We start from the raw sequence: 13,458 nt of genomic DNA on the forward strand, positions 1-13,458 counted from the left end.
CTAGGTGTCTTTCCCCTCCTGTTTGCCTCCCCTACTCACGCCAAACACCTCTGAGGCCACCTTCCGAACACATGTTGCTATCTTTAGCCACATGTCATCTGCGTCTTCTCCTTCTTCCCAAGGCCCCTCACCTAGCATCCTTTCCTTAAACGCTTGTGCCGCTTCCCCTCTAAGATTCCACCACTTTGTTCTTGCAATCTTGGCACGTTTGTCCCGGTGGACACGTACCCGAAGACGAAAGTCCGCCACCACAAGCTTGTGTTGAGGGACAACACACTCCCCAGGTATCACCTTACAATCTAAGCAATCACGTCTATCCTTCCTCCTAGCAAGGATAAAGTCGATCTGGCTCGAGTGTTGTCCACTACGAAACGTCACAAGATGGGATTCCCTCTTCTTAAATACGGTATTCGCTATCAACAAGTCGTAGGCTAACGCGAAGTTCAACACATCCTCCCCCTGTTGACTCCTGCTACCATACCCAAAACCCTCGTGCACTCGCTCGAACCCTACATTAGTCGCGCCCACATGGCCATTGAGATCTCCTCCTATGAAGAGTCTCTCGCTGGTAGGCACGGTACTAACCATGCTATCTAGATCTTCCCAGAACTGCATTTTGGTGCTCTCACTAAGGCCTACCTGAGGGGCATAGGCACTGATCACATTCAAAACCGAATCTCCAACTACCAACCGGATTAGGATAATCCGGTCTCCTTGCCTTCTAACCTCTACGACTCCATCCCTAAGGCTCCTATCAATCAAGATGCCTACACCATTCCTACCCGGAGTTGCTCCCGTGTACCAAAGCTTGAAGCCAGTATCCTCAACCTCCTTCGCCTTCTGGCCCTTCCATTTAGTCTCCTGAACGCATAGAATATTTACACGCTTCCTAATTGCTGCATCAACTAACTCTCGCAACTTACCCGTTAGGGACCCTACATTCCAGCTATCTATACGAATTCTAGTTGGCTCGGCTAGCTTCCTTACCCTTCGCACCCGTCGAGGGAAGTGCGAAGACATTTACTCATTTTTCACTACACCCGGGCGTAGATGTAGCGCGCCATTCAGGTGACGACCCGACCCTTGCTCACTTATCATCGTACCCAGGTCACGATACGACGCGCCCTTGGGGGGATGGCGACCCGGCTCTTGCCCATTTATCACCACACCCAGGTTCCGATGTAGTGCGTCGCTAAGAGGGTTACGGCCCAACGAGTTTCTTGTGGGTTTCAAATCCATTAGTGGCTATTTTTTATGCTGGTTTGCCAAAACCTAACGCAACCCTCCTCCTTTACCCGGACTTGGGACCAGCTATGCTGAGACGACTCAGGAGAGAGAGTCTTCCAGTCAGCATAAATCATTTTTATGCTAGTTTTTAAGTAAAATGGTTCTTGGACAAGACCACAAGAAATGCAGATCCATCATCCATGCTCAAACACATTTGAAAAAAAAACACGTTATATTTGATGGCTAAAATAAACTGGTATTTGAATTGAAAACTGAAATGCAGATCCATCATCCATGCTCAAACAAAATGCTTCGAATAAATTGACTGTATTAGTGAGCAGACATGCTAGATCAGTTTCCTCCTTATGTGCCCATGTAATATGTAGGAAGCCCCTGTGAGCTACTAGGGCTAGCCACAGATATTTTAGTAGCTAGTGTTGCTGATTCCATATACTTCTGAAACTCACTTTCTTCCATCGATAGCGAGCGAGCATTAACATCTATTAAAAACATCTTTGCTGAAATGAGGTTTGTCAGATAATATTCGACTTCTGAAACTAGCTTCGTTTCCCTTCTAAAGAGCTGAACAAACTTTAGATTTGAGTGCAGTTGAGGAGGATTGGCCTACACCATGTTTTCAGAAAGCTCAGTTATAATCAAAACTGAGAAGAAATATCAAGAGTAACACAAGAGGAGCTTGCCTTGATAGTAATATAGATAAGAATAGGAAGGAACTCATCAGCCCCAGACAGTGTTCGATCATTTGACATTGATATGTTCAGAAGCAAGTTATTGATGACTTGACAGCAGCTAATGATACATAGAAGTTTCACACGTGGTGCTTTGAACGAATTTATCTTTTGCAACTCTTTCACTGCAAGCTAGAGTGGGATGTGCAGCCACAGACATTAGGCTGTAGACTGGACTGATTTCTTTTATGTGAATTTTGAATACTACAAAAATTTTATATGGAGAAGTTGAATAATACATGATTAAACCCAGTAACTTCTTGAACATTACTATGAGAATACTATTGATTATTGACAACAGAAAAAGATAGTGCCAAATACTTGACAATTGACACTCTTTTCAATATTGAAGCTAGTAAATGTCTCCAGGTAATACTTGGGGCGTCATTTTGATCAACATATAAAGCTATTTAAATATGCAGTTAAGTATAGATAGCTAGAGTAGCATACATTGATTACTCCCATCGTTACAACTACCAGGGACTTTTTTTTTTCGAGAATACGCAGGAGAGCTGCGTATCATTGCATTAAGAAGAAAAAGATTGTTAAAAGCTTACAACGCGGGCCAAAAAGGGGCGCACACACACTTCAACCGAACTTTAAAGGACTATACGGCCCTAAGAAACAACCGAAACACCCGACAGAAACGAGGCAACTAGCTAACTAGAGGTGACGCTCCCCCTAAAGGCAACCGCTGAGGCCAGCCGATCGCAGCAAGTTTCATCGCACCGGCCTGAATCCAATTGCTTCCCTCGGCGATGATGTCAGACAACAAACGATTTGGGGTCTGCTCGGTGTAGTTAAACACCCTGGCATTCCGCTCTTTCCACACCATCCAAGAGACGCATCACAGCTGTATCTAGTCCCTTCTTTTGTTCGTTGGACAAGTCTTGGCGCAAGGTAAGCCACCACTCCAGGAAGCAATCTGCAACAGGCGGAGGGTTTTGGTAACCGAGCGCAGTGAACAGGGAGTGCCAAACCTGCTTGGTGAAACTGCAGGTGCAGAGGAGATGATCGGCAGTCTCGACTTCTTGGTCACACAAACGGCAGTCTGTATCCGTAGTTAGCCCACGACGATGCCTGCGGTCCGCTGTCCAAATACGACCTTTGACTGCCAGCCAAGTAAAAAATTTAACTTTCATGGGCGCCCAAGCCTTCCTGATCGGTGTTGCTCCCTTGAACTGAATTCTCCCATGGAAGAAAGCCTGATAGGCGGACCTAGCTGAATAGGTGGCATCTGTGGTCCATTTCCAGCGGATAGTATCCTCCACGCCAACTACCAGGGACTGAAATAGTGTGGTGAATGTCTAAAGGTCAGAATGAATTACCAGCCACGAGGCCTCATTATGCAGAACCTTAGGTATATCCAAGTGATGAGGCTTAACAAACTGCTGCAGTAGACTAATCTTCTCTGATATCTCCATGTCGATAATGGCATCCTCTGATGAGGCCCCGAAAGTGTGATTGAACAATTTTGTCATGATGTACTTCTCAAGGCCCTAATGCACAAAACCTCATCAGTGCATCTCAATGCTCATTGTGTCAATGCAGACAGCATCCGGGAAAGGAGGACAAGAGGGGGAAAAAAACTCCGGTGGGGTTTCACCTCGAGCGCGTGGTCGATTTCCTGGTTAGTGGCGTTGGCCTAGAGCGGGTGGTCCCTGATGGCGCCCTCCATCTCAGTGAGACTGAGAAGGCCTGCACCTTGCTGCCGTCCTCCTCGGTGTTGGGCTCGTCGAAAAAGGACACGAGGAAGCTGCGGGCCAGAAGCTAACCGCTAGTTAGATAGATCCATAGCGAGCAATTCGCGCTCTACTATCTAGTCATCTGGATTGATCAATTCAAGCTATGATTTTTCGGCGGTGTGGCCTCGCCGGAGTACGGGACGGGGAAAGGGGTGTTACCTCTTGATCGAACGAAAGAGATCGGCGGCGGCTGGCGGCGCATGCGGTCGAGGAAGTCGTAGAAGTCAGGACGCGACGCCGCCGACTTGGGGCTCTCCATCGCAACTTCGCACGCCGCCGCCGGCGATTGCCGGCGGGTTGGGTTACAATTCCAGCTTCCTCTGCTAGTACAGTGCTGCCCCGAACAGGAAAGAGGTTCCGCGCGACGACTTCGCCGCCTCGATCTCGCGATTACTGGATAGATTAGAGATAGTGGCAGAGTTGGATCAAGCTGCAGAAGAAGCGAGTAGGACTACATTTCAACTCCCTTCCGAGAAGAAAAGGGCAGGGAAGAAGAGAGAGAGAAAGCAGCACTGTCAGACAAAAATAGTTTGGGGGTCTTTCTCTGCAAAAACGCAAAGGGGTTCATTCGGAAATCACAACACTCCAATGATGACAACAGACATCAGTTTGACAAATTATGGTTTCTCCGTAGCACAATCAAGAGGACACAAATTTCTACAGTATCCATCTACAATCCCACATACATCCTGTTGAGAATGGACATTAACTGGTTGGGGAGGCATCCATCTCGTTCAGTTACTCAAACAGCGGCATGAGTCTTCCTTAGCAAAGATAACTTGCTGCTTGTTCCATCCCCTTGCCCACTGTGAATGGCTAAGTTTCATGGGCACATTTTCCATGCAAGATGCATCACATTGTCGTCGATGTATGGGCGCAAATTCCACATGAGGCAATAGCTCTGGAGTTCTAATGAGGGTGTTTTAATGGATAAAGCACTGACAATCCTTTGCTGTAGGGTAAGGTAAATCTTCGTTACTCAAAAAGGTCAACCAAAATGATGGGGAGGCCGCAAAATGCAAAGAATAAAAGCAAAATATCATTCTGACACATGGACACAATTTACCTGCATCATATAGTCAAGCTTCAACATGTTGCGAATGATGACCATCACTGTAACATATGATACATCGCTGTCCAATTCATCTACACTTTTATCCTCCTCCTGTAGTGCAGAAACACCCTGGAACCCAGTTTCCATTTCACTGAATCATTGCAAACCGCAAGTTTTTTTTTCTTTCTGATCAACAGAACACTGAAAGTAAGGGACTAGAAAAGGAATGTTGGGACAGAAACTTCCTACCTCCATCATGCAAGATTCAGTAGTCAGCTTGCTGTCGATGCTATGACTGTCTGAAACTTTTAGAGCACTTAAACTGGCTGTTAGTGTGATTTCATGGACATCCTCAACTAGACATTCAAGCTCTTCAAGCAAAGCCTTAACTAACAGAAAATAAAAGAAGAGCAGCTAAATTAGAATTGGGAGTTTCACAAAAAATGATAAGAAGGCAATTTTATAAAGGAAAAAGTCTAAATTACTCCCATCAACTATAGCAAGTCCGAATAACCCCCTAAACTATCGTTTGGTTCATTTTACCCCTAAACTATGCCTTTTGGTTCAAATTACCCCCTAATGCGCGTATGTAACAAAAAAAACTAACCCAGGCCGTGGTTTCGGCATTGTAACTTGGTCCGATCCTTCTATCTATTAATACAAGGACGCGCAATTCTCCTGCACGTTCGAGAAAAAAACTACCCCCTAATACAATTTGTCCTTTTCATTTCTCCATGCGTAGGTGGAGTTTTAAGTTGAAATTTTACAAGGTGATAGTACACTTCATAACACATGTTAGAAAAAATATGTTATAATTTTTTTATCATTTAGGATAGGATATTTAATAATAAATTAATCACTAGAGTTCAAAATTATATGAAAAATAATGATGAATAAATTATAACAGTTTTTTAATATATGCTGTGATGCCCACTACTACCTTGCAAAATTTGAAATTAAAATTTGTGTATGGAGAAACAAAAAAGACGAATTGTATTTTGGGGTAAATGAACTGAATGGAATAGTTTAGAGGGTAAATGGAACCAAGTTATAGTTTAGAAGGTTATTCAAACTTTGACTATACTTGAAGGGAGTAAATTGAACTTTTTCCTTTTATAATTTATAAACCATAGCTTCAGCTTTAAAATATGAATCAAGGACGGCAATTGGAAGGCGTTGATGAACGCCATAGCTAAATGTTCCCCTCTAATGGAAAAATAGGTGGTACTTCTTCTTGTTCTCGATCTGGGAAAATTGTGGCCAAATGTAGAACCAAAAAATCCCTGTAAACCACCTTGACAAATATAAAAATCCAAACTCAGAAAGTTTATCTATGCTATGAGCTATCATTATTGCATCTTTTGTAGCATAAAAAGCAGAATTATATATTGTTGTTGCACACATTAATTTCAACTTATATGTCCAACAAGAGAATACATCCCTTTGAACCACAATGTTTGCTGCACCAATCTAAGTGCATCTGTCCACTCAAGCAGTTTGCAAATTTTGCAAAGGATTGCAGCAAGGTTTTTACCATTAAAATGCTTGAGAATATTGAATACGACAAAGATAAACCAACTCACATAAGATACTGAAAGATCAACTACCTTTGTTTATATGATCTTTAAGTCCATCTTCGCATGAACGTACTGGTACAGGAAAAGAAAATTTCAATATCAAACTGTTTAAAGGGTATGGACTTTGGAGTTATCAATGAAAAGAACAATTAGGTTGTCTAAAGCTCATAAGTTAACAAAGAAAACCAAGGCCACAGCAGAATACATAGAATTTGCTCAAAATCACAATATGAGACGAAACTGTACAATCAGGACCTCACATAGTCAGTACTACTCCAGTTCAGAAGGAAAAAAGAGCACGAATCTAGATAAGCAAGTCATATCAATTATTAGCATACAAGAATAAGAGAAGCTTTTCACTAATTAAGCTATATAACTCACACTGATTTATGTTTGAGATATCTTGGCAGTGAAGCCTGCAACCAGCTTCAAGATAGGACCTCATTCTGCCAGTGCAGTTAGATTTAAGTATCTGATTCATGACATCTGATTCGGTAGGAATCTGCGGCCTCCGAAAATAATCTGAAATAAGATAGCTCAGTGCCTCTGTCAATCATATTACGGAGGAAACACTGGTAAACAGTGCATGATATATACCATCATAATGTATTAATGTTAAAGAGTATAAAGGGCACAACAATGGATTATCCCATAAACTGAACCTTGAAGGGCTATCGGTCGTGCTAACAAAAGGAGAGGGAGGGAATACCAGAGTCACTAACCAAGTTCCTGACTGAATCTCACGAGAAATCGATTCCCAGATTCAGCTAGCTCCTCGAACCGAGCCACCCTGTGTCACGGATGGAAGAACCAGCACAGCACATGTTAATGGAAATTTCAGTCAACCAAAGAAACAAAATTCAGATAGCGTACGAGGATAGATTACTTAGTCATGAACTCGACGAATGCATCGCGGCAGGTGCTCTCATCCTCCCTCGCCGCATCGGGCGGCGGCGGCGGCGCTGAAGCCTCTCCCTCCATTGCCTGCAAACTTCCACGGAGCTCTCGCCTCGGCAGCGACGGCGAGACGAGCCCAGTATAACTATTTAGTGGGCCGGCCAACGCTTTCGGCCCATGTTCTGGTTCAATGGGCCTACACAGGCCGAGACTTTTTAACCCACGGTGGGCTCGGCCCCTTCCGCCCCCGTCGTCGTCGTCGAGGGCGAGGCAACGGCGGCCGCGAATGGAGAACGGCCGGCGAGGCGCCACGTGTCTGCAACCGCTGCCTCACTCCCTCTACTCCCTCGCCGTCCTCACCCTGCTCGTCGTCTCCCAACAGTCTCTACGGGCGCCGTCCCACACTCCCACTTCTCCGACTCCGAGATGGCGGCCTCGGCACTAGCCTCCCGCGCGCTGCAGCCCCCGCACGGCCACCATCCGGCCGCGCCTCCGCCGCGTGCGCGCTCGTCAATCGCCGCCGCTCGCCGACGCGTGGCGGCCGCATCCGCGCGCTGCCGAGCGGTGGCTGCGGACAAACGCCCCGCCGACCCCGCCTTCCCCGAGGGCCAGAACGGCGGGATCTCTGGGTAAATGCCGCCGCACCCATTCGTACCGCACCAAAGTGACCATTCAAATTTCAGACCTCCTCATCGTCTCCCCGTTGTTGTTTTGGTTTCGGTCGATCAGGGCGGTGGAGAGGCCGGAGGCGGACGTCATCGTCATCGGCAGCGGTCTCGGTGGGCTGTGCTGCGCGGGCCTCCTGGCGAGGTACGGCCAGGATGTGCTGGTGCTGGAGAGCCATGACCGCCCGGGAGGCGCCGCGCACTCGTTCGATATCAAGGGGTTCAACTTCGACTCGGGGCCATCCTTGTTCTCCGGGTTCCAGTCCAGAGGCCCCCAGGCAAATCCACTTGCTCAGGTGAGCTCACGTGCTACTTGATTGTGCATAGCCTTTTGGTATTTTGGTAGTCGGATGGACTGCCAATGTTGATCAGAGAGCTTGAAACTTTTCTGATCGTTCGAGTGTCTCAGGTCCTTGATGCCTTAGGCGAATCGGTACCTTGTGCATCATATGACTCTTGGATGGTTTATGTGCCTGAAGGACAATTCCTCTCTCGGATTGGTCCAACTGAATTCTACAAGGTAAGCTATCTTGATTAGGGCCACTGGAACTTGGCAGCACGTGCATGTTCAGCAAGAAGTTGTTTCAGTAGTCATTGGAATGTTTATCATCTAGTTAGCAATTATAAGGTGTCCTCGTAGTCCTACAAGTAGTATTTTTCGTTACTGTTTTGCTTACAATGACAACAGTGAAGCAAGCACAAAAAAGTTGTTTACCAATAATCATGGGTGCTTAGCGTATTATCTAGCTACATGATAATAAGACATGGCAGCACTTCTGCTCATTTCGTGATACTGGACAGATAGTTCCATACAAATGTGTAAGCAGACCTGTTTGGGCGTTGGCGAATTGCTGTATGTGTTGTGTAATTCAGACAATCTTCTTCTTAATACAAAGATGCATGTGCAGCTCTCATGTGTACTCGAGGAAAAAAAATGTAGTTCCATACAATGTTGTGGTCTCCACTGTGCACACCTAATTGTTGTGAAGTTGTGATCTAAAGAGAGCAAATAATGATGCTGGGGGAATGAAAGCCTGAAATGGGGGGGGGATGGATGTAGCAATGCTTTGTCACATTTAGTGATATTAATTTTTTGTCAAAAATTGTTTGTGTAGGAAATGCTCTTGTTCTTGATTGGATACTTACTCTCACTCTTGATTGGATCTTAACTTGTAATTTTTGCAGGACCTTGAAACATTTGTCGGCGTTGACGCTGTCCAGGAGTGGAAAAAGCTTCTTGTGAGTTTCCTTATCTAGCATTTAGATTCTTATTTCAAGCCTTTTCTAGTTGTTAGATAAACTATTTGAATTGCTAAACAACACAGGGGTAATGCACTAGGTGTTTTCTTTCTCGTGGGTTAGTACTCATGCACTTTTATTATGCAAAGTTTGTAACTTAGGATGCTCTTATGCTCCATTAAAAATGTGCTAATACCATACTGAAAACAATCTCAGGATGCAGTTATTCCTATGTCTGCAGCTGCAATGGCTTTGCCTCCACTTTCAATTCGAGGTGATTTGGGTATTCTATCTACAGCTGCCGGCAGATATGCTCCTTCTCTATTGAAATCATTCATACAAATGGGACCCCAAGGAGCTCTGGGCGCTACTAAACTTCTACGGCCGTTCCAAGAGATTGTTGATTCACTGGGGCTGAAAAATCCCTTTGTTCGTAATTGGATCGACCTCCTGTGCTTTCTACTTGCTGGAGTCAAATCTGATGGTGCTCTTTCTGCAGAAATGGTAATCTGAGTTCTGATAGGTTAAATTTCCTCTTCAGTAAAAGGGCGTACCCAGTGCCGTAGGAAATTTCCTCTTCAGTAATTTACCAAAAAAAAGCTGTTGCATTGTCAAAACAGTAGTAACACATAATGTGCAAAATATGAGACACCAACAAATTCAGTATTTATTGCCTGTCTCCTAGATCTAGGTTGAGGTTGATGTTGCGGATCTTTTCCCCTTCTCTTCTTAATATATTAATGCGCAGCTCTCCTGCGCATTCGAGAAAAAAGGTTGAGGTTGATGTATTTTATTTACTGCATAAATTCCGGATCAAATAGACCATATCCATATGCGTGACCATAAACATATTATGAAAAGTTTGCATTTTGTATCTCTTTTGAGAAACGTTGTGTTTTGTCAATTAGATAATTTGATATGTACACATTTGAAGTGTTTTGTTTATCATTTGATCTAACTACATCATCAGGTTTATATGTTTGCAGAATGGTATAAACCAGGATGCATGCTTGAGTATCCTCTGGGTGGAACTGGAGCAATAATAGATGCCCTTGTGAGCGGTATTAAAAAATTTGGTGGCAGAATAGCTCTTCGTTCTCATGTTGAAAAGATCTTAATCGAGAATGGCCGAGCGGTTGGTGTCAAGCTACAAAGTGGACAAGTAAGCTTCAGAGGATATTTTATTGGTAAAAAACATAAATATTTCTCCTCCAGAACCAAAACGATAGGAGAACTAGGAAGAAAACATGGGGAGATGAATGGTATGTCTATGACACGACCACAAAGACAATAACAGAAATAACTTGCAGGGGTCTGATTTGGACGTCATGTGCCCATCATAGACAATGATTTTATCTAGTGTGACATTTCGCAATATTTTGTCCTTTAAAAATGCTAAAAGGCCTTCAATCAGAATATACGATGCCCCATATCAATAGATAGTGTCCATGTGAAAAAGCAAACTAGGTATTATCCTCAGTATTGCATATCATATTTAGTTTAAGTCGTTCTCCATGCCTTTCAGTTAGTGGCAGACCATAGAAATGATGTAGGCCAAGATGGTAAAAAAAAACACCATGCTGTCTTGTGCAGTCTATTTTGAGTGGCATGATTGTGCCACATGTCAATCTAGGCCACTAGATGAACTTTTTCATTGCAATGACTGCCATCATCCAACCTATGGTTTTAAGAAAGATGCAGCTGTTGAAATCTTGTTGGACATTATGCCCTATTGTCTATTGCAGGTCATACGTGCAAAGAAAGCAGTTGTTAGCAATGCGTCTATGTGGGATACTTTGGATCTGCTACCACCAGATGTTGTCCCTAAATCATATGAAGATAAAGTGAAAACAACTCCACAATGTGATTCGTTTATGCATCTACACTTGGGTTTCGATGTAGAGGTATACTTCGCCTGAAGTGAAATCTAGTAAATTATTTTTACTAGGATGTGTTCTCCGCATAGGTGATGTCTCTTACCATACCCTTCGAACATTACTGAAACAGAATGCTAGAGAGGACTTTGGTATCCATCACATTGTGGTTGATGATTGGAACAAAGGAGTTGATGGTGAACAAAACGTTGTGTTGATATCCGTTCCTAGTGTTCTTAGTAAGGACCTGGCCCCTCCAGGAAAACATGTTCTTCATGCATATACACCTGGGACTGAACCTTTCAGTTTGTGGGAGGGACTGGACCGGAAAAGTGCAGATTATCGAAGATTGAAGGAAGAACGTTCTGAGGTACATAAGTTCCAATTCTCATTTCTTGCTATGCTATGATGCAATGCTGCTATAGTTCCAATTTTGCTGCCATCAGTGCGTAGCAGTATTGCATATTTTAGATGTTCCTTGGGGGTCTAATCTGTCCACCCTCATTGGTCCAGTCCTTTTGCACACGTGCTCATTTTCATTGTATAAGCAAGATCCGATAATGATAGTGAAACAGTCAAAAGAGAGAAATGCCCCAAAAGCTGGCACAGAAGTCATCAAAATGAGACTAGTTTTTCAAAAGAACACCATCAACTGTCTGTAAGAAGTAATAACTTCGTTGCCTTACTGTGACTGACATTCTAGTGCAAACTTTTCAGGTGATGTGGAAAGCAGTGGAGCTTGCTCTTGGCCCAAAATTTAGCCGAGAAAAATGTGACGTCAAGTTGGTCGGGACACCATTGACGCATAAGAGATTTCTCAGAAGGAATAGGGGAACCTACGGTCCAGCCATAAAAGCCGGAGAAGCCACTTTCCCTGGGCAAGCAACGTCAATCCCCCAGCTCTTCTGTTGTGGTGACTCGACTTTCCCAGGAATCGGAGTGCCGGCAGTCGCGGCCAGTGGTGCAATCGTCGCGAACACTCTGGTCTCGGTGTCGCAACATTCAGAGCTGCTTGACGCTGTTGGAATTTGAGTGGCAGACATGTCCTTGGTAAGTAAAATGGAATCTCCATTCGCAATACCATTGCATCCTAGAGATATCATACTAAACTTGGCTAATGGACACTGAAACTGCATCAAATACTTTATGATGGAGCTTTTCACCGACAACAATGCATGAAGGTTAAGTTTATCGCCCTCACATGCCGAATCCAGCTGCGACCCCCTTAGAATAATGATGTTTCTACTTCTCAAGGCACAGCTCACATGAGCACTTTACAGTCGCATATGCGAACTGAATTGTTGATGTGAGGCCCATTTGACCCGGTCAACGAATGACAGTAGCATGATGAGGATGAACAGAGCAGCTATCCCGGTGGGCCTTTGAGTGCCCCCCCTTTTGTTACCGCCACTTGTTTTCATGTTGCTATTCCTTTGGGCAACTGCATGTGACTGTGCCACTCTTGCTTCTCGTATTGCCGCATCAAAGTTTCTCTGGTTGATCCTAAAAATAAAGTTTCTCTGTTTACAGGAAGGCAGATCGTTAGATATGGGTACATACATACACAGACAGGTAACCTAGATTTTGCAATGGCTGTTGAAAAGAGCATCTGGATGATGAACAAGATTGTTACAACATGAACGCAGTTACTTTGTAACTTAATTGTAATTTGCAAAAGAACCATGGTTCATTATGCAGAAAGCGTTTACTAGTCAGAACTGATACTGGGGAAAAACATGGCATGACATTGTACAGTGCCGATTCAGATATACATGGAGCTTGTATTGCCCCCACATTGTTAAGGGGTTGTTTGGTTCCAGGGACTTTTTTTAAGTCCCTGGAACTTTTTAGTATTTAGAAGTATTAAATAAAAATTAATTATAAAACTAACTGCAGAACCCTGGGGCTAAATTGCGAGACGAATCTAATGAGGTATATTAATCTATGATTAGTGGATGGTTACTGTAGTATCAATGTAGCAAATTATGAATTAATTAGGCTCATTAGATTCGTCTCGCGAAAAAGCACTCAGCTGTCAAAAAATATTTATAAACAAATTTTATTTAATACTATAAAATAGTAAGATTCCTTTTGATGTGATAGGGACTTTTGAAAAAAATTTGGTTCCAAACAGGGCCTAAGAGAGGTGTGCTGCATCTGACAAAGTGGTCGCGTCAAGGGAACCATGCTCGTTGTATTGTTCTACCGAAAGCTCTGTGGCACATGCAGGCTTTTTGTCGAGATTTTTCTGGTACGGAGAACCATGTGCTCATTTGTGATAGACCTTTGTATAACTGCAGTCGCAGTTGTCTGAAAGTTATTCAGCAACAAAATGCCAGCTATGCAATCTTTTGATCAGAGCAGCACCTGTGCTGAAAAATAATTTATTCTCCTCTTTTTTGGGAAAAGACCAACCAAATTATCGTATTAT

General features: G+C 43.8%; 2 protein-coding genes across 3 annotated transcripts; one reads left to right on the forward strand and one right to left on the reverse strand.

The window, feature by feature from the left end:
• Positions 1 to 2,460: 2,460 nt before the first annotated feature.
• On the reverse strand, positions 2,461 to 7,404 carry LOC120691606. 2 transcript variants are annotated; one of them, XM_039974739.1, is made up of 9 exons: positions 7,239 to 7,404; positions 7,075 to 7,142; positions 6,734 to 6,874; positions 6,383 to 6,424; positions 5,025 to 5,164; positions 4,788 to 4,904; positions 3,881 to 4,673; positions 3,583 to 3,732; positions 2,461 to 3,475 (listed from the first exon to the last, which is right to left on the reverse strand). In XM_039974739.1, the coding sequence occupies exons 1-7, from the start codon at positions 7,331 to 7,333 to the stop codon at positions 4,545 to 4,547; spliced, it is 732 nt and encodes a 243-aa protein (XP_039830673.1). In that variant the 5' UTR covers positions 7,334 to 7,404; the 3' UTR covers positions 2,461 to 3,475; positions 3,583 to 3,732; positions 3,881 to 4,544. The 2 variants fall into 2 exon arrangements, with proteins under 2 accessions (XP_039830673.1, XP_039830674.1); XM_039974740.1 differs by lacking the exons at positions 2,461 to 3,475; positions 3,583 to 3,732 and having other exon boundaries at positions 4,239 to 4,673; positions 5,025 to 5,080.
• A 220-nt stretch (positions 7,405 to 7,624) lies between these two features.
• On the forward strand, positions 7,625 to 13,374 carry LOC120691604 (prolycopene isomerase, chloroplastic-like). Its single transcript, XM_039974735.1, has 11 exons — positions 7,625 to 7,878; positions 7,979 to 8,210; positions 8,324 to 8,434; positions 9,100 to 9,153; positions 9,370 to 9,657; positions 10,124 to 10,315; positions 10,899 to 11,057; positions 11,161 to 11,397; positions 11,745 to 12,077; positions 12,558 to 12,832; positions 13,172 to 13,374. The coding sequence occupies exons 1-9, from the start codon at positions 7,676 to 7,678 to the stop codon at positions 12,057 to 12,059; spliced, it is 1,791 nt and encodes a 596-aa protein (XP_039830669.1). The 5' UTR covers positions 7,625 to 7,675; the 3' UTR covers positions 12,060 to 12,077; positions 12,558 to 12,832; positions 13,172 to 13,374.
• Positions 13,375 to 13,458: the final 84 nt, after the last annotated feature.

Source organism: Panicum virgatum, chromosome 9N (assembly GCF_016808335.1).
Source record: "Panicum virgatum strain AP13 chromosome 9N, P.virgatum_v5, whole genome shotgun sequence".
Taxonomy (NCBI): Eukaryota; Viridiplantae; Streptophyta; class Magnoliopsida; order Poales; family Poaceae; genus Panicum; species Panicum virgatum.

What these genes read in the sequence shown, in the direction of transcription:
- LOC120691606 (XM_039974739.1), bottom strand. Translation starts at nt 7,333, where the DNA reads ATGGAGGGAGAGGCTTCAGCGCCGCCGCCGCCGCCCGATGCGGCGAGG. An exon ending in TATCTCAAACATAAATCAGT is followed by an intron (nt 6,425 to 6,733) that starts GTGAGTTATATA and finishes TTCCTGTACCAG; the next exon opens with TACGTTCATGCGAAGATGGA. An exon ending in TAAAGATCATATAAACAAAG is followed by an intron (nt 5,165 to 6,382) that starts GTAGTTGATCTT and finishes ATTTTCTGTTAG; the next exon opens with TTAAGGCTTTGCTTGAAGAG.
- LOC120691604 (XM_039974735.1), top strand. Translation starts at nt 7,676, where the DNA reads ATGGCGGCCTCGGCACTAGCCTCCCGCGCGCTGCAGCCCCCGCACGGC. An exon ending in AGGAGTGGAAAAAGCTTCTT is followed by an intron (nt 9,154 to 9,369) that starts GTGAGTTTCCTT and finishes AAACAATCTCAG; the next exon opens with GATGCAGTTATTCCTATGTC. An exon ending in TCAAGCTACAAAGTGGACAA is followed by an intron (nt 10,316 to 10,898) that starts GTAAGCTTCAGA and finishes TGTCTATTGCAG; the next exon opens with GTCATACGTGCAAAGAAAGC.